Source organism: Dama dama, chromosome 22 (assembly GCF_033118175.1).
Source record: "Dama dama isolate Ldn47 chromosome 22, ASM3311817v1, whole genome shotgun sequence".
In the NCBI taxonomy this organism is placed as follows: Eukaryota; Metazoa; Chordata; class Mammalia; order Artiodactyla; family Cervidae; genus Dama; species Dama dama.
The window spans coordinates 17,186,832-17,207,790 of record NC_083702.1 but is presented as its reverse complement, the minus strand read 5'-3'; the positions used below and the strand labels follow the sequence as shown (position 1 = coordinate 17,207,790).

Genomic DNA, 20,959 nt, shown 5'->3' with positions numbered 1-20,959 from the left:
TTATTTAGTGGAACTGTAAAATTATTTGCAGAAAATAAAACTTGATTCAATGTTATTTTGGGATTAAGAATGGCATATGAAACATCTCATTAAAGGCAGAAGTCAAAAGAGTAAACCATTATAGATTTGATAACATAACCCCCCATTCTCATATATAACCTTTAAAATATATGCAAAAAATGGGAAAATATTTACAAAAATATTTAACAAAGAATAAGTGATGTTTCTTTATAAGACTATAAAGAAAGCTGAGTGCCGAAGAATTGATGCTTTTGAACTGTGGTGTTGGAGAAGACTCTTGAGAGTCCCTTGGACTGCAGGGAGATCCAACCAGTCCATTTTAAAGGAGATCAGTCCTGAGTGTTCATTGAAAGGACTGATGTTGAAGCTGACACAACTCAGCAACTGAACTGATGTGATGTTTGTTTATAGAGAGTTCCTACAAATAAATAAAAAATTTTAAAGCATTCTAGAGAAAAAAATATTGTCATGAAAGATATCTTAAAACTGTAATATAGGAAAGAAGATAATATTTTTGTATATAGTGTTTGTGAAAGTCGCTCTGCTGCTGCTAAATCACTTCAGTTGTGTCCGACTCTGTGCGACCCCAGAGACGGCAGCCCTCCAGGCTCCCCCATCCCTGGGATTCTGCAGGCAAGAAGACTGGAGTGAGTAGCCTTTCCCTTCTCCAGGGGTCTTCCCAAGCCAGGGATCGCACCTAGGTCTCCCACAATGCAGGCAAATTCTTTACCTGCTGAGTCATCAGGGAAACCCAAGAATATTGGGGTGAGTAGCCTATCCCTTCTCCAGTGGATCTTCCCGACCCAGGAATCAAACTGGGTTCTCTTGCATTGTAGGCGGATTCTTTACCAGCTTAGCTACCAGGTAAGCCCTAATGTGGATTAAAAAACAAAATGATGCATGTTCTTATGTCAAGACTATGAAGAGAATAATACTCTTTTAAAATTAATTATTTATTTGGTTGTGCTGGGTCTTAGTTGCAGCATGCAAATTCTTACTCATGGGATCATAAGAAAAAAAATTGTAACTACATGTGGTGATTTACCAATATGTACAAAAATATAAACACTATGTTTTACACTTAGAACTAATATAATGTTACAAGAATTACAACTCAATTGAAAATTTTAACAAACAGGATTGGAATATGTGGATAAAATCAGTTCCATCCTTACCTCATTTAGGCTTCTCTGGTGGCTCAGACAGTAAAGAATCTGACTGCAGTGCGGGAGACTCAGTTGCAATACCTAGGTTGGGATGATCCCCTGGAGAAGGGAATAGAAACCCATTCCAGTATTCTTGCCTGGAGAATCCCGTGGACAGAGGAGCCTGGCAGGCTATAGTCCATGCAGGCACAAGAGTCGGACATGATTGAGCAACTAACAATTTCACTTAATGTCATTTTGTGGACCCAAATTAAACTCACCACTTAGATTTTAAAATATCAAATCTCACTGCATCCTACAGGTTAGGACAGACACACAGAAACAGTAAGTCACCTGCACACGAGATATAGGCTTCATCCTCTGGAGAACATGAAGTGTAATTCCAAGGGTCAGAAGGACACTGCCAGAAAGAGGTGTCAGTTTTCCGACAACGGATTCCATCCACCCACCGGGGTCTAGAACCTTCTCTAAGAGCAAGAGAAGAGTTGAGGGTTCCACTGTCCCCACAGCCAAGCTGTCTGCAGATGATGGACACGGTGACATCATCCATGGGGTTGCGGCAGACACTGCCCCAGGTCCCGTTGTAGAAAACTTCCAGCCACCCAGCACACTGCTGGTCCTCACTCACCATCCTGAGGGCCAGGAACTCTAAGATTGAAAGGGGAGGAGACAGGACACAATGAAAACTTTGCTGGATGTTTTAGGTTTTCCTTTCTTCTAGAAATGGTGAACATTCATCTCTGACCTTGTTTAAGAGGTACCCACTAGATGGCAAGACTGACATTGCCTCCCTTTTAACTGACTTTGTCCATTTGTGTCTGTCCTTCTATTTCTACCACAATGGTGTAGTGGATATGAACTGAGAGGAAGACCAATCTGTGTGGGCGCTAGTCAGGGAGGGGCAGCTGAATTCAGCTTCCTGACCAAATCTTTGAAGAGTGTGTTAAGGGATGTGATGTGGATATTAGGGAGATAGGCAGAATAATTAACCCCAAAATGTCCACATCCCAATCTCTGCAACCTGTGAATATGTTACCATACCTGACAAAAGGGATTTACAGATGTGATTAAGAAGAGGACCTTGGGACAGTGAGATTAAGCTAGAATATTAATTATATTAACAATGTGAGCCCAGTCTAAGCACATCCTTAGACCCACTATCCTTATATGGAATACATTTCTTAACTCTGCCTAGAGAGAGAGATGTGACTCTCGATAATATTTGGAGGCCTGCAGCATTGCTGGTCTGATAATGGATGAAGGGAGCTGTGAACCAAGGGATGTAGGCGGTTTCTAGAAGCTTGAGAATTCCATGGACAGAGGGGCAGGGCAGGATACAGTCCATGGGATCACAGAGTCAGACACGACTGTGTGAATAACTTTCCTTTTTTTTATCTAGAAGATTGAAAAGACAAGAAATAGATTCTCCCCCAGAGCCACAGAAGTGATGCAGCCCTGCTGAAGCCTTGATCCCAGCCCAGTGAGATCCTTGCTGGACATCTAAGCTACAGAAGAGTAAGGAAATAAATATATGCTGTTTTAAATCACTAATTGGTAAATTGTTAGGGAAGCAAACGGAAACTAGTACCGTGGGTTTAAAATTTTTGTATGTAACTGTAGAGAGAGCCTTGCTTTCAAGAAAAACTGTAAAAAATGGTTCTGCCAGGAAACACTGGGGAGAAGAAAGGACCAGACCCTCAGCTGCTGCAGGGGGTAGTGAAAGCACCTCGTCTTCACGTCTGCTGGAAACACAGGCTCCTGGGAGGAAGCCTCCTCCTCTGGTCCTTTCGGCATCTCTCCCTCAGAGCTCAGACCCCGTCCTCCAGGCCCCACCCCTTCCCCAGCCTGTGGACAGTGTGCAGCGCTGACCTGAGCAGATGATCCCCGCATCCTGCTTGTGTCTGCAGGCGTGCCGCCCCCAGCCCCGGGAAGGGCACCTCCACACGTGGGACTCATTTCCTGTGCAGTTCAGGTCGTCCAGCCAGATGGGCCCTGATCCCGCCCCGAAGTGAGCAGACCCCGTGGCATTGAGGGCTTCTCCACAGCCCAGCTGCCTGCACACCACGCGGGCATCGTCCAGGTCCCAGCCGTCATCACAGATGGTGCCCCAGGAGCCCTGGTCAAGGATCTCCACTCTCCCGGCGCAGGGACCGCCTCCGTCCACCAGGCGGAGCTGTCTGCTGTCTGAGGAGAGAGAAATCGGACAATGGGGCATTGACCTGGGGAATGAGAAGGGTCTTCTGTCCTGTGGGACCCTCACCTGAGCAGTAGGGGGCGCTCTCCTCTGAGGCCGCAGAGCCTGCTGGTTCAGACAGGATATTGTTGCACTGGGGCAGCACCTGGGTCTGTTTTCCTGAAGAAACAACAATGATCAGAAGTCTGGAAGGGCTGAAGAACAGGAAACTGAATTAAGGGAAATAATGACCTAGTGATAGAGCCTAAGACGAAAGCTCTGTTCAGTTCACTTCAGTTTAGTCGCTCAATAGTGTCCTACTCTTTGCGACCCCATGAACCGCAGCACGCGAAGTCTCCCGGTCCATCACTAACTCCTGGAGTCCACCCAAACCCATGCCCATCGAGTCAGTGATACCATCCAACCATTTCATCCTCTGTCGGCCCCTTCTCCTCCTGCCCCCAATCTTTCCCAGCATTAGGGTCTTTTCAAATGAGTCAGCTCTTCACATCAGGTGGCCAAAGGATTGGAGTTTCAGCTTCATCAGTCCTTCCAATGAACACCCAGGACTGATCTCCTTTAGGGTGGACTGGTTGGCTCTCCTTGCAGTCCAAAGGACTCTCAAGAGTCTTCTCCAACACCACAGTTCCAAAGCATCAATTCTTCAGTGCTCAGCTTTCTTTACACTCCAACTCTCACATCCATACATGACTACTGGAAAAACCATAGCCTTCACTAGACAGACCTTTGTTGGCAAAGTAATGTCTCTGCTTTTTAATATGCTGTCTAGGGTGGGTCATAACTTTCCTTCCAGGGAGTAAGTGTCTTTTATTTTCTTCGCTGCAGTCACCATGTGCAGTGATTTTGGAGCCCAAAAAAATGAAGTCAGCCACTGTTTCCACTGTTTCCCCATCTATTTGCCATGAAGTGATGGGACTGGATGCCTTGATCTTAATTTTTTGAATGTTGAGTTTTAAGCCAGCTTTTTCACTCTCCTCTTTCACTTTCATCAAGAGGCTCTTCAGCTCCTCTTTGCTTTCTGCCATAAAGGTGGTGTCATCAGCATATCTGAGGTTATTGATATTTCTCCCGGCAATCTTGATTCCAGCTCGTGCTTCATCCAGCCTAGCATTTCACACGATGTACTCTGCATATAAGTTAAATAAGCAGGATGACAACATACAGCCTTGACATATTCCTTTCCCAGTTTGGAACCAGTCTGTTTTTCCATGTCAAGTTCTAACTATTGCTTCTTGATCTGCATGCAGGAGGCAGGTAAGGTGGTCTGGTATTCCCATCTCTTTAAGAATTTTCCACAGTTTGTTATGATCCACACAGTCAAAGGTTTGGCATAGTCAGTAAAGCAGAAGATGTTTTTCTGGAACTCTCTTGCTTTTTCTGTGATTCAACAGATGTTGGCAATTTGATCAATATGAAAAGGCAAAACTTTTAGCTAAAGAAAAAGAATATATAATTCATTTTGCTTATGATTTTGAGTCATTGATCAGGAAAAAAACTCAGTTTCGCAGTCTTTCAGTGGGGTCTTTCAGTCCTGAAATTAGATGTCACCTGGAGCTGAAGTCATTTAAAGATTTGACTGAACTCTGGTTCTGTAAAGAAACTCCTAGAAGTGTTCTAAGGGTAAAGGAACATCATTTCTTCAACGTAATTCAGAAAGATTTTACATATTCAGGAAGAGACAGGGCAGAAGGGGAATCAAGAAGGAAAGACACTCACACACACACAGAGATTAAAGCAAAACATTGATACTAACTTTTAGAAACCCAGGTAAAGGTCATAAGGGAATTTTTATATTACTTTCCCAACATTTTAATGTCTCAAATGACATCAAAATTTAAAAAATTAAAAGATGAAAAAAACTCAAAGAGAATTCTTTGCCAGGACACTTTCACAAAAATACTCATAACATCAAAAATAAAATACCTAGGAGAAATCCTAGTAGAAGATGGGCAAAATCTCTGAGAGAAATTCAAGATCTAACTGAATAGAGGGATGTATTATGTCAATGATTTGGAAAACTCAACATTGTCAAAGTCAATCATCTTCAAATTTCCTTGTCTCCTCTCAAATTTTTAAATCTAATCTCAGTGAAAATACCCTTCAGCTTTTCTTTTGGTGAAAATGACAAGCTGATTTCTAAATTCATACAAAATACAAGCAACCAAGAATGACCATCACAGTTGGTAAGAAAAGTAACAAAGTTAGAGGAGTTAATATAAAGTAACTCTTGTAAATTAAAATTATTAAGACTTACTACAAAGTTTGAAACTCTGGGAGATAGTGAAGGACATGGAAGCCTGATGAACTGTAGTTCATGAGGTCACAAAGAGTCAGACATGACTTAGTGATTGAACAACAACAATGACAAAGTTATGATAATTAAGAAAATACAGTATTGGTGCGAGTATAGACAAATGATAACATGGGACAGAATAGAGAGTCTTAAAAAGGACAGACATACTTGCCCTTCTGCTTATGACGAAAGCGTCTCTGAAGTGGGGAAAAGCATCTTTTCAGAAAAAGATTGAGTCCATTGGATGTCCATATGAAACCTGACCCTTACCTTACACCGATATCAATCCCAGAAGGAATGCACAATTATATGTGAGATAAAAATAATAAAATTTCCATAAGATACTCTTGGAGAATGTTTTTATGATCTTGGAGTAGGCAAAACTTTTGTTTGAAAGGGTATAAGAAGCATTAAATGTACAGGAAAAAGTTGGCAAGTTATGTTTCCATAAGATTAAGAAATGAGTTCATCAAAGGACACCATTTGATTTAAATAAAGAAAGGAAAAGACCAAGGGTTAAACATGGAAAGTAAGTAACACATATTTGCATCCGAAGACATTGTCATGGTAAGTTGTAGTATCATATTTCTAATAGTCAAAAACTGGAAACAACTCAGATTTATACTGTCAGTAGAATTGATCAGTACATGACCATGTGATCATTCAAAGTCATACTCTACGGTAATAAAAAAAAAATAAAGTGCTACAATATACAACATCATGAGTGAATCCCAAACATAATTTTGAGTCTAAGAAATTAGATACAAAAGATGCAACATACTGCATCATTTTATATAAAGTTCAAAAATTGATAAAACACTATGTTAGAAGAAGTTAGGTAAGCGGTTTTCCCTGTCGAGGAAGGAGGACACAGTTACTGGGGAAAATAGTGACTGGTGCTGGGGACATTCTCTTTGTTGCTCTGGATTGGGGTTCATACTGAGGTCTACACTTACTGCTTCTACACTGTCTTCTATGATTGTATGTAAGCAACAGTGTTGCTTAAAAATATATTATTCCCCTTCACACTTCTTGCCCTGGCCTGAAAAATGAGGGAACAATGAGAAGATCCATATTTCACCACGAAATATCTGACTTTGAAGTCCATTTTTCCTCACTCTCTGCTCTTGGGGACATTTCACTCCAGGAGCATCCTGAGTACCAGTAGCCCTTGTCCCTCTCTCTTACCTGAGCAGATCACAGAGGCCGTGTTGCCATGGGAACAGTCAGGCCCACCCAGGACAGTCACAGGACAACTCCACAGGAAGGACTCCTCCCCCGAGCAGTGAAATCGGACTGTTGAGATCTGATCACCTTCTTCCACCAAGTGTGGTCCTCTGGGAGTGGAGATGGCAACTCCACAGCCAAGCTGATGACAGACAACATTGGCATTGGCCAGACTCCAGAGGGAGGCACAGAGCGCTCTCCATCGTCCAGAAATGTTCATCTCCACCTGCCCCTCACACTGAGAGGAGCCGTTTGTCATGAGCTGGACTTCTGAGTACGCTGGTAGAAGAAGACAGAGTTTCAGCAAAATCACATGAACAGGGTGCCCATAGAGATGAAAGGCCTGACCTGCATCTCACCTGAACAGACAACCTGAGCAGCTCCACTGTGGTGACACCTGCCCCCTGGACAGGGCACTCTGGGGCAGACCCGGAGCTCAGGCTCCTGCCCCTCGCACCTGAACTCTTCAGCCCACACCCGGCCATCGGACTCTCTGAAGGGCATGTGTCCCAGGACAGACACAGCCTTGCCACATCCCAGCTCTGCACAGATGACCTGGGCAGTGGGGAGTGTGAAGTTCCCATCAGACACTGGGATCCAGGCTTCTCCAGAATGCACTTCTACTTGCCCTGAGCAGGGTCCATCCCCTCCAGCCAGACGTGCAAATCCTAAGAGGAAACAACAACAAAACCAATGAGTGTTCGTGGTACTGACTTGAAACTGCTCATTACAGGCCGCGGTGTGAAAGTTTTTCTTTTTAGAAGTGGAGCATGTAGAGAGTCTTTGACAGTTAGTGTCATAATTGAATTTTCTTGAGCAGGTTTCTAAAGAGAAATCCAGGAGGATTGCAAGGTCAGTTTGGAATGGCTGAATCCCAAGAACATATACTTTGAGACTGGTTAGAAATCTGAATTCCTTGGTCTAGGAGCCTAGAAACTACAAGAGCCCAGTTCAGATCTTTGGAATGGCTGAATACTGGAAACACATCTTTTAGCATTGGTTGAAGAAGTGAATTTCTCATTTAGCAACCTAGGACCTACAGATCCAAGGATAACGTATAATATGCAGGCACTTGAAAGTAGAGATATGCAGAACAGAACCCACCCAGAAGGACATGGGCTATGAGATTAGAGACCTAGCATCCAGACAAGCTTAGAAAGCTTTCGTGGGACTTGTGGGGCTAATATTCTGATCAATTTTCTCTCCCAGGAGCTAGTCTTCAAGTGACCTGGATGAGGGAAAGTCTTGAGGCTGGATCCATGAGGGGATGCCAACCTGTAGACGGGTGACAGCTCCAGAGAAGAAATATAGATGCTATCACTAATTCATGTTTATGTCATCACATCTTGTCTTTTCAATAGCAAAAATTCCATGAATTTCTTCAGTGACCTCAGTGGGAAAGAAGATGAATTAAGAAAACTCAGAGAGTCATAGAGAAAGAGTCCCAGCCATCTCTCTTGAAATCCTAGGATTAGACAAAGAACCTGATAGATGTGTTTTCTCAGTGGGAGCTTACCAGACAGCTGAGTTTCCAGATCATCTCCTGTTAAAGGATTTTCTTCTGAAACAGGACTCATAGAAAATGCTAATTGATTTTAATACTATCATTGTACTAATTCTAACCACAGAAAAATATGCATTCTTCTCAAGTACAAATGGAATATTCTCCAGGCTAGGTTACAAATAACTCTTAACAAATTCAAAAATATTAAAATAATTCCAAGTATCTCTCATGACCATAATGGAATGGAACTAAAACTCAATAGTGATAAGAAAACAGGAAATTCATGAATATACAAAAATTAAACCACACACTGCTATTTTAAGATTGTTTTCTCTATTTCTATTAAGAATGTTATTGGGATTTAGATAGGAATTGCATTAAATCTGTAGATCACTTTGACAAGTACAGGCATTTTAACAATGTTAATTCTTCCAGGCCAGAAGCACAGAATGACTTTCCATTGATCATATTGTCTTTAATTACTTTCATAGATGTTTTACAATTCTAAAAGTAGATGGCATGTTGAATGTTTGACAATTCTAAAAGGAGGAAGAAGAAGGAGAAGGAGGAGGAAGTGAGCAAACAAGGCATAATTTGCAGAGTTCCAAGTTGAAAAAGCCTCAATATGAACAAAATATGTAAGTATTTGTGGGAAACGCTTGTTGAATAGGTTGTTAGCATATTACATCATCCTCTGTTCCTCCCATCTACCACTTAAGCTGCTATCCTTTTTCTTGTCTCCCACTTCAGACAAGCAAACACCATTTTAAAAGATACAGATGAATGGTAAAGAAAATCAGAAAGGATAGCTACTGCTGTAGCAGTAGGGTGTAGGTGGGGCATATGGCAGGCAAGGTGCGATCAGGGAAGTTTTAAAACTAAAGGAGACAAGCCAAAATAAAAGTTCATCATTTGGTCATCAAAGGAACACATTTTGAACAGAATGAAGATAACCCAATGAAAAAACTTTATTTGATTCATCAAGTACAATTCCCTGATTTTTAGATGTGTTCTGATTATTTATTTCTAAAGTTCTTACTGGTAAAGGACTGCTTAGTGATGCCCAACATCCAACCAAAAAAATTACTAGAATTTCCAAAGGGGAAAAATGTAACCCATAACACATTTTTAAAAAATAATTATTTAAATCAGCTTCAGAAATTATAGAAATGATTGAACTGGCTGAAGAGATCTTTAAACCACTAATATCAATATGTATAATGAAGAATAAAAATAAGCAGGGAGGAAAACTAGGAAAAATAAACAAATGAGACTTCTAAAACTGAAAAAATATAGTATTGGAATGGACAATTATTTGGATCAATTATACAAGAGACTAGACATTGCAGAATGAAAGAATTGGGAAGTAAAACTCTGCAATAGAGACTATCTAAACTGAACCAAAGAGAGCAAAAAGGCAGAAAAATATGAATGAAAACACAGTGGCATGTAGTGGATAACATAAAAATATATAAAATATGTGTATTTGGAGATTCAAAATAAGGGCTGTGTGGAAAAATACTAAGAAAAGATGAAGTTTTTCCAAATTTTTTGAAAACTGTAAATCCACTTAATCGAAAGGCTAAACAAACCCAAAACAAGGTAATGAAATCATTCTCAGAAAACATGACAAAGTAAATACTGAAATTCAGTGGTAAACAAAGAAACAAAAATATCTTAAGAGCAGCCAGGGAAATTTGACACATAATATACAGGGAACAAAAAGATAAGTATCATTTACTGACTTTTTGTTGGAGGCAATGAAAGTCAGATGACAATATAAAAACATACTTAAAGTATTGGGGTTGGGCATTTGTTACCCTAGAACTGAATCAGCTATGAAAATACTTTTCAAAACTGAATGAAAATTAAAATGATTTCAGGTCAATGAAGGATGATAGAATTGGAGGCCACCAGGCACACACTACACAAAACTGCCTCAGAAAGTTCTTCAAGCTCAAGGGAGATGACAGCAGATGAAAACAGCGATCCTCTCAAAGCTGCAGAGACTGTGCTAAATGCTGATTCTCTTTGAGAAGATTTAAGGCAAAATATTAGCAACAAACTATAAGATCCATAATAAATTTATAAGTAGAATGTATGACAATGATAGCACCAAAGACAAGAACAGGGAAGTGGTAGAAAACTATAGTGACTGACATTGCATGTTGTGACATAATATCATTTCAAGGTAGAATGTAATTAAAGATTAATAATTCAACATGGGCTTCCCCAGTGGTTCAGTGGTGAACAATCCATCTGCCAACGCAGGAGATGAGGTTTCGATCCCAGGTCTAGGAGAATCCCACATACCACGGAGCAACTAAGCCCATGCACCACAACTAGTGAGCCTGTGCTCTAGAGCCCAGGGCCCACGACTACTGAAGCTTGTGCACCCTAGAGCCTGTGCTCCAAAACAAGAGAGGCCACCGCAATGGGAACCTCGTGCACTGCAACTAGACAGTAGCCTCTGATCTCCGCAGCTAGAGAAAAACCCATGCATCAGGGAAGACCCAGCACAGGCAAAAATAAATTAAAATTATTTTAAAATTTAAAAAGATAATTCAACATTATTATCACCTAAAAATCTGATATGATTAATAAGCCAATAGAGTTTTAAGATAAAATAATAAAATATACTCAAAGATTAAAATAGGAACAAAGATATAACAGATAGCAGGCAAGTACACTTAAACTCAATTATATCAATAATTACATTAAATGTAAATAATTTAAGTACTCCAAATAAACAAGATGATCAGACCAGATAAAATAAGACAAAACAATATACTATCTATAAATATATGTGTGTTTAAATATAAACACAGAAACATATTAAAAAGGTAAAAAATTGTATACCATGCAAACACAAATCAGAGAAAGCTGTGTACAGCATCTGTATTAATATCACACAAAGTCAGACTATAAGACAAAGAATACATTCAGAGAAAAAGAAATATTTTATGGTAATAAAATACAAAAGAAATTATATACTATCAAAACTGGTGGCTTAAAAATAAAGTGATGCTTAGAAGAAAATTTAGAACCTTGATGCTTCGTTGATGCCTATATTAGAATAAAAATAGAAACAGAGGAAAATGATCCAAGATCCAAGAATCTACAAAAGCAACAACAATCATAACTGAAAAGCGAAAGTCATTCAGTCGTGTCTGACTCTTTGTGACCCCATGGTCTATACAATCCATGGAATTCTCCAGGCCAGAATACTGGAGTGGGTAGCCTTCCCTTCTCCAGGGGATCTTCCCAACCCAAAGATCGAACCCAGGTGCCCCACATTGCAGGTAGATTCTTTACCAGCTGAGCCACAAGGGAAGCCCAGGAATACTGGAATGGGTAGCCTATCCCTTCTCCAGGGGAATCTTCCCAATCCAGGAACCAAACAGGGATTGCCTGCACTGCAGGCAGACTCTAGCAACTGAGCTATCAGGGAAGATCATAACTGAAAAAGAGGAGTGAGAACTGAGTACAGAAATCAATTAAGTAGAAAGCAAATACAAATCAAAAAAATCAACAGGGTCCATTAGTGATTCTCTTAAAAAGAATATTAACACTGATAATCTTCTAGCAAACCAATTAGGAAAAAAGAAGGGACACAAATTAACAACACCAGTAACAAAAGGAGGAATATCATTATAGATCTTCCCGACATCTAAAGATAAGAGATATGAACCAGCGTTATTCTAATCTGAAAATTTTTTTGTAAAGTGGGCCTATCCTTGAAAGCACATTACTTGTGAAACACAACGCACTGAAATCTGATACAAAAAAAAGAGAGAAAAAGATGAGTAAACTTATATTTGTTAAATAAACAGAATCTCTATTATAAAAACTTTCCTCTAAGAAAACTGCAACCTCCTAGCACTTCCATGGAGCTCAGAAATGACTCCCACAACAGAATAAAGGAAGAGGGAGGGAAGGGATGAGGGCAGGAAGGAAGTGTAACACAGAGGCTGTGGTGAATGTAGGAGTTGACCTGCGTCTTTCCAACCCTCCCCTCCTGCAATCCTTGCATCTTCATCCCCTCACCAGTTTGCACTTCAGTACTATAGTTCCTGGTGGCTCAGAAGATAATCAAGACTCTGCCTGCAATGCAAGAGACCCAGGTTTGATCCCTGAGTGAGAGAGATCCCCTGGAGAAGGAAATGGCAACCCACTCCAGTATTCTTGCCTGGAGAATCCCACGGACAGAGGAGCTTGGTGGGCTACGGTCCATGGTGTCACAAAGAGTAGGACAGGACTGAAGCAACTTAGCACACTTGCACCACAGTCCTGCTCAATTTGTTTAAGCCCTCACTGAAGTCTCCTCGTTATTTCAAACAAGCTTCTCTACATTCTTCTCTGGTCATTATTTCCACTCTAGATTTCTCCTAAACACAGTACTCCACTTCCAGCAATCCACTACTGAGGCTGAAATTTCTCTCCCATGCCTGATTCCTAAGATTAACCAGAAGAAACTCCAAGAGTTCAATTTCGATTAAGAAAATGAAAAAACAAGCTATTCTAGTCTTATCTCTACTACATCACCACCACTTTAACTTATCTTTGCATCATTAAAACTTGTCTGAAAATACAGAAAAGACAGACCAAGGGGAGGAAACTAATGACAAAAAGAGAAATAGAAGGAACCTAGAACCATTCATAAAAATGTGAGAGCCTAAGTTAGAGCAATGGTAGTCAGGGAGTACAAACCACAATCAGGGTTTAAATATCAGAACACTCTCCAATTCTTTACTTTTAAGTGTATCTTAACTGGAATTAATATCAAGACATCAGTCTTCACCATATAGGATGATAATATTGGGAGTTCTAATTTCACAGAAAGTTCAAACCTCACACACTCCATTTTCATTCAGATAGTGATTTATCAAAATATGGTAGAGACACCTGTAGTGTTTTCACAAATTTATCCGCAGTTAGAACCATGATTAGGACATTGTGACAATGAGGAAGTTTACTTGAGATGCCAGAAAACAGGTTTGCTTAAAACAAAAATTTCTAACTAAAATTTAAAAGATCCTTGAAAATAATTATTTTTAATAAGAATAATAAAGAGAATGGAAGGAAATGTTTTGAAGAGATGAATAGATTTATGACATAAGTGCTGTAATGGTTTCACAAATGCATACTTATCAAGCAGTTTTATATGTCAGTCATACCTCAATAAAGTACCTTTTGAAAAGGGAAAGAATTGTTTTCTTAAGGGCTTCAACTAGAATCATCAAAGATCTGCTGAAGGTGAGATTAGAAAAGATCACTTTTCCAATGATCTTCCTCAACATAAACCCCCAAGAGCTGACTGGCTGTGGCTGCTAAGGTCCTACTGCAGGTGTCCTCAGGGCTCCCCTGTCCCATGATCACATCAGGTGGGGTGATTCTTACCTAAGACCAGCTCCCTATTTGAGGGAATTTACTGTGATAACTGACAATATCTTCCTCCAGTCCAGCTTCTCTGATGGGATTAATATCCTGGACATCCGATCCATAATTATGATAACAACTAGAAGCATCTCTGTCAAATACTGTGACCACCCACTCACACCCTAGTTTCACTGCTGTCTTTACTGCATCCACCTTAGCCCAGGTCAAACACATAGACAGCACTGAGCACTTCATAGGAGTCACTTCAGGTCCTCTTAGCTTCACTGCCTCTTATACGTGATGCACTTCAGCTACTGTGTTGTAAACTTCAAGACTTCATTTTCCTGGTCCCTCAACATCCCTGCAAATGTCATGTGAGCTCCCCACTCAGTTGATCAGGTGCACCAGTGTGATGAGACTGTTTTCTGCCACAAGTTCCACTTCTGGCTTCCTCTGACTGTGACCTAGGGACATTTAAATGCACCAGTGAAATCCCCTCACACCTTTTCCTTGTGTAACTGCACCCTGACCCCCTGTATGGTCACTTGTCCATGTGTCTTATCATGCCCTTTAGGGGTCACCATTGCTTGGTTGAGCCTATTCTATTGGCACATCCCCCACATACTGACCTGATGGAGTGTGGTTACTCTGAGTTTTAGGACCTATGAGTATGATAAACCGTGTTGCCTACAACTCTTCTGTGACTACACCCACCACCATGTAGCCACACCCTACTGACCATTATATCAAAGAATACAGAACAATTACCATGATAAGACTATATCACAGAGGTCAAACACAGCAGCTGTATCTGTATGAAAGTTTTGACCTGCCTTCTCTACCTTCTGTGACACATCACACAGACCCTTCACCCAAGCATGTTCTAAAGGCTATAATCCATAATCTCGAGTCATTCTGGTGATAAAACAGATGCTTTTCCTGCTAGAGATCCCCACACAGACCAGACAGGACTTACCTGAGCAGACTACTCCAGCATCCCGGTCATGGGAATAGCTATTATTACGATAGTCTTTAATATCAGAATGCCTACAGTCACTGACAGTTGACTCTGTTCCTTCACATAAAGTATATAAAAGCCAAATGGGGCCAAGTCCTGGCCCAAAATAAGCCCTTCCGGGAAAACCAATGGCAGCTCCACACTCCAGCTGTCTGCACACTACAGATGCATCCTTCACCCCCCAGTTCTGATCACGCACTGTGCCCCATTCTCCGTGGTGCTTCACTTCCACTCTCCCCTCACAGCGGTGGGCTCCATCCTTCAACCTCAGCTCCAGATCTGTAAGAGAGAACAGATGCAGGACACAGGAGAGACATTAGGAGACTTGCAGTGATATAATATTTAAAATATAAGCTCTCTGAGGAATAAAAGAGTGCATAGGATATAGTATTTGTTGAACTCTGTGGTATAAACATTCCCACAAGGCCAACTTGAAGCCCCCAATGTGCCATCACAGAACCTGGAGCAGGAAGGGAGGCACCAGATGTTTCTCACAAGCCTGTAGAGCCAGCTCCAGGGACACCACCGAGGACAGGCCTTCAGAGACTCTGGATGCTGCCCTCCCTGTAGATGTGCCCAAGGTTACTAGGGCCCCGCTTCCCCATCTCAGTTACAGCTCGTGGCCCGGGATCCAGGAAGGAATCCTCCCTCTCCTTCCCTGTCCACAGGGAGCGTCTCATCCAACTGAGGAACAGAGGGCTGGGGTAACAGGCTCTACAGTGTCCTGGTTATTCCTGCCACCTGTGTTCATGTCCTTGTGTAATCCACACTCGAATGTGCCTAGTAACATGCATCTAACAAATGGAATTTGACAAAAGTGATCAGGTGTCACTTTAGTAATGAAGTTTTAAGATGACTCTGGTTTCTGCATTAAAAAGGAGTTCATTTGCAGGAGTTCATTATAGATGGAGACATCACTAGTGTTCAGCAACATTTAAAATTCTCTTTTCATGAGCTTGTGGAAATAGTAATACTTCCTTGCCTATTTGAAGTTAAGCATAACCATGTGATCTGGCTCATTCAATAAAGTGGCAGAACAAATGATGTCACTTCCACATAGAAACACTTAAGAGCCAATATGTTTTTCTACCACAGCAAATCCTGCAGCCTTGTATTGCAGTGGGAGCATAATACATGGTGGAGAATTCAACAACCTGAGTGCTAGAAGAATTATGATAGCAGAAGTCCTGCCAAAGTGAACAGAACATGTTATATAAGGATACATTTTGCTTGTTTACTATACCATACCTAGCTTACTTTTACTAAAATGGGAAATAACAGCACAAAACTGACAGAAAGAAAAATACTAAGATAAAGACTAGGTGTATAAAATTGAGAAACATCTATACTAACATCTAAAATCACAAGAACAAAAAGAGATGTCAGGGTAGAGTAGACTTAAGCCTTAGATTTACTGAAAGAAAAAAAAAAAAATGCCAATCTAAAACTCTACACTCAAAACCATTCTCTCAAAGAATAAAGACCTCAAATGTGTCATTACCAAAATGCTGATTTAGGAGACAGCAGCCTCCATCTTCTTAAAAAAGACCAAACTTAGACAGCGATCAGTAACAAAAACAGCTCCAGAAAGATCTGCAGTACCCTAAGAAGTTTGACCACGCCAAGATACTGTCATTTTGGAGGCATCATTACATCCTCCAAACCAGAATCACTCATTGTCAAGGGTGCCAGGAGAGTTCCTCTCACCAGGAGGGTAAGAGCAGGCTGAGTAACCAGTGTCCCTAGACTTTGGGGGCACCATATGAAAGTCCTGCTTCAGGTTCACTTCCCGCAGACCTGCAAAGCTGAGCCAGTCTTATAGAGATGGCTAGGCAAAACAAAGAAGAGCAAAGGAGCAATAGCAACCACAAGGCAGGAGCAATCACAGTTCACAGTGACCCGCTCTACAGAAAGATGCAGCAGATTTTACCCCTGAGAGAATTAATCACAAGCACAGATGATGGTTTTCCAGTAGTCATGAATGGATGTGAGAGTTGGACCATAAAGAAGGCTGAGCCCTGAAGAGTTGATGCTTTCGATCTTTGGTGATTGAGAAACCTCTTGAGAGTTCCTTGGACAGCAGGGAGATAAAACCTGTCAATCTTAAAGGAAATTAACCCTGAATATTTATTGAAAGGACTGATGCTGGAGCTGAAGCTCCAATACTTTGGCCACCTGATGCAAAGAGCTGACTCATTGGAAAAGACCCTCATGCTGGGAAAGACTGAAGGAAAAGGAGAAGGACAGTACAGGATGAGATGGTTAGATAGCATCACCAGCTCAATGGACATGAGTTTGAGCAATGAGCCATTGTTGGTCTTGGCCTTTGCTGCCTTCCTAGGCCTTCCCACATCATGAGCATCTGCAACTATCATCTCCCCCACAGAGGCACCTGCAACAGGCCCCCAAAGCCAAGTGTGTGCACACCATTGGCTCTGGCCACCACCACTGCTGGTCATGATCCCTAGGCTTTGGAACCAGAGGCACTGCTGAGGACACCAACTACCATTCCAGTGACAGCAGACCCCCTGCAACACTTGCCAAACACCACACAATGTCAGTGCTGTGGACGTCAGCAGCCTGAGCCAAACAGCCTCATGTTCTCCCAGATCCAGTGCCACCTTATGCCTCTGCACTTGGCACCCTGCAGTACATTCCAGTGTGCCCCTACCCAGAGGTGAAAGGCTTTCTCTACTGAAATCAGGACTTAGTGTCTGGCAGAGGTGACAGCTTTTTCAAATGTGCAGACATCTACAAGAGAATAAGACATCAAGAAGAATCGGGGAAACAAAATCCCACCAAAGGAATACAGTAAACCTCCTGTAACCAGTTCAAATTAATGGAGATCCAAGAATTGCCTGACAAAGAATTCAAAATAATACTTCAAAAGATGCTCAGAGAGTTACAAGAGAATTCAAATATTTTTTGACACCAGGAAAATAATACAAATAAAATAAGAGCAATAAAGACATATAAAATTAAAAAAAGAAACTAACCAGGTATTTTGAAGCTGAATAATAAATTAATGGGCCTCCCAGGTGGTGCTAGTGGTAAAGAACCCATCTGCCAGTGCAGGAGATGTAAGAGACTCAGGTTCGATCCCTGGGTCTGGAAGATCCCCTGGAGGAGCACATAGCAATCCACTCCAGTATTATTGCCTGGTGAATCCCATGGACAGAGGACCCTGGTGGGATACAGTCCATGGGGTCACAAAGATTCACACGTGATGGAGGCAATTTAGCATGAACATAAGACAATGAGTAAACTGAAGAATTCAGTATAGAGATTCAACAACAAACTTGACCAAGGAAAAGAAAAAAAAAAAAAGAATAAGTTAGAAGAAAGGTCAGTTGAAAGTATCCAATTAGAGGAACAAAAAGAGAATGAAAGGAATATAGAAAGCAGTGGGAACTGTGTATACCATAAAGAGAAACAACGTATTGAATGGAGTCACAGGAGAAGTGAAGGAGAAAAGAAATAATAGCTGAGGACTTCTCTGGTGGTGAAGTGGATAAGAATATGCCTGCCAATGCAGGGGACATGAGTTCAATCCCCGGTCCAGGAAGATTCCACATGCTGCAGAGCAACTAAGCCAGTGTGCCACAACTACTGAAACCTGTGCACCTAGAGCCTGTGCTCTGCACCAAGAGAAGCCAGAGAAAAGAGAGAAGCAAGAGAAGCTAGAGAAAACCCGCATGCAGCAAGGGGACCTAGCAAAGAAAGAAAGACAGGCTGAGAATTTCCAAAACCTGGGGGAAAATCTGGACATCTAAGTTCAAGAAGCTAATAAGTAACCCCAAAATTTCAATCCAAAACAACCTGCTCCAAGAGGCACAGAGTAAACTGTCTGAATGCAAAGACAAAGAGAGAATTCAAAAAAGTCTAAGGAGAAGAAAAAAATTCTGTCACCCAAGAAGACTCCCCTAAGCAGATCAGTGGATTTGGCCAAAGAAACCTTGCAGACCACGACAGAAGGATTGATGACACACTCCACTCTCACTCAGGGGAAGCAGCTCCCAGGGAGGGGCAGGAAAGGGCACGAGAGAGAGAGCTCCCTACAGAGTCACAGCAGCTCCTGGGAGGGGAAAGGACCGTCCCAGGCCCCCAGCACGACAGGAAACACGTCACAGGGACCAGGGCAGGGACTTAGGAACTTATACACCTGAGGCTATGCATCAACTGATCTCTACAGACAAGAGGTCCTCTCTCCTGGATGCGGACTTCTCTACTCCATAATGGACACCTGGTGGGAACAGGCGAGGCCAGCAGGCGGAGCCTCTCACAGAGCCCAGTGCTGGGCAGACATGGCAACAAGCAGAGAGGAGCCGGGGCAATGGGCGAGAGGAGCCAGAGAGAGGCAGGCAGGTGCACGATTGTCTCTGATCCAGTTACAAGGAGCGACCATGACACCCAGCGCTGTGAGACCCTGTGTGCTTCACAGACCAACGGACTCAGTCCCTGCTCAGCGGCCCCGTTCATCTCACAGAGACAGGATCCATCCCCCTTACACACACATACACACACACACACACAGAGCCTCACACACTCCCACACACACACATACATATTCTCACACAAATACACACGCTACTCAAACACTCCTCACACACCCTCACTCACCCTCACATACTCCTCACACACCCTCTTACACCACTCAGGCACTCCTCACATACTACACACACACACACACATATTCTCACACAAATACACACACCCTCACACGCTACTCAAACACTCCTCACACACCCTCACTCACCCTCACATACGCCTCACACACCCTCATACACCACTCAGACACTTCTCACATACTCCCCCCACACACACACTCTTCATACCCTCACACACACAAATACATAAACTCCTCACACACACATACACCCTCACACACTCCTCACACACATACACTCCTCATACCCTCACACACATACACCCTCACACACTCCTCACCTGCACACATACACACACACACACAAGCACAGAGCCTACAGGAGCACAGACACAGGAAACACGGGGATCTAAAGGCAGTGCTCACACACCAGGCATGTGGAGCGTGTGGGAACAGCCCAGAGTCCAAGCTGAGATCAGTCACTGGAATGTGCACACACTCGGAGTCACCGGGACCCCTAGATGCTCCCTGAGAACAAGGGAGACAGCAAGGAGAGTCAGGTTGAACCCCCTCGGTACAGATCAAACCTCACTGCTCTGTAAAATCTGCCTCTATGACCAATGGACTCCCCACAGGAGAGGGACCAGTATTCACAGTCGGAGTGCTTTGTTTTTAGCCAAAAACACTAAGACTGCGGCTCCACAACTCCATACCCTTTCCCTTTATCAAGGTGTCCACAACCTGGTGTGGACCCAGGACAGGGGGGCAGCTCTTACCTTGACCACCCACCACGGTGCCGAGGAGGAGGACACAGAGTCCCTGGAGGGAGAGGTGTTGGCTCAGAGCCATCCTGACTTCACGTCCTCAAGGTCACAGCCCCAACTGCAGGATCAGCCTGTGAGGAGGTGTCAGGGTGCCAACCGGGGTCTATATAGGCCGTCCCCTACATCCTCCCTCCTGAGAGCCAATAGCGACACCTTTCACCATTTCAGGCACTATCGGAGGCTGCATCTGCCACTTTCTGAAGCTCAAACACCAATGAGCTTCTGGATCTTCAACATCTCCTTATATGAGCAACACAGTCCTTTGACCTCCTGCTCCCGTGGTCCTGAACGCCAGGCCCCATAACCGGGGCTGGTGTAGAAAACTATGAGTACCTTTTTTTCCTCTGATTACCCTGGCTGATCCCCAAGAACTGTGAGATCTCGCAGGGTCAAGTTGTGGAATCGATTGGCCTGTGGAGAATAACTTTAGTGGAATCAAATATTGATCTCCCCAGTACTGACCTCAGGCCGGAAGCAGAGTACTACAAGAAGCCTTGAAATACAAGAATATTTATTGGGCCAGCAGAAAATGAGGACAAGAGTTGCAGGAATTCACAGGTGACCACAGAGAGGGTGAGGTGGAAACCATTAAGTTGAGGGGTTGAGACTGCCGGTCTTTCTTCTCTTCTCAGAATGATCTGGACACTGGGTCCTGGAGAAGGTGTATTTATGTTCAGTTATGTCCTAGTCTTTGTGACCCCTGGGCTGTAACCCTCCAGGCTCCTCT

The 20,959-nt window shown here is 42.6% G+C and overlaps 1 protein-coding gene across 1 annotated transcript in view; it reads right to left on the bottom strand.

Annotated features, from left to right (window-relative positions):
• Positions 1-20,257, bottom strand: part of LOC133043049 (uncharacterized) — a 126,264-nt gene extending 106,007 nt beyond the window's left edge. Inside the window, 7 exon segments of the mRNA XM_061123939.1 lie at positions 1,501-1,835; positions 3,057-3,371; positions 3,448-3,540; positions 6,863-7,180; positions 7,261-7,569; positions 14,761-15,081; positions 20,185-20,257. Of these exon segments, the coding sequence (XP_060979922.1) occupies positions 1,501-1,835; positions 3,057-3,371; positions 3,448-3,540; positions 6,863-7,180; positions 7,261-7,569; positions 14,761-15,081; positions 20,185-20,257 (1,764 nt within the window).
• Positions 20,258-20,959: the final 702 nt, after the last annotated feature.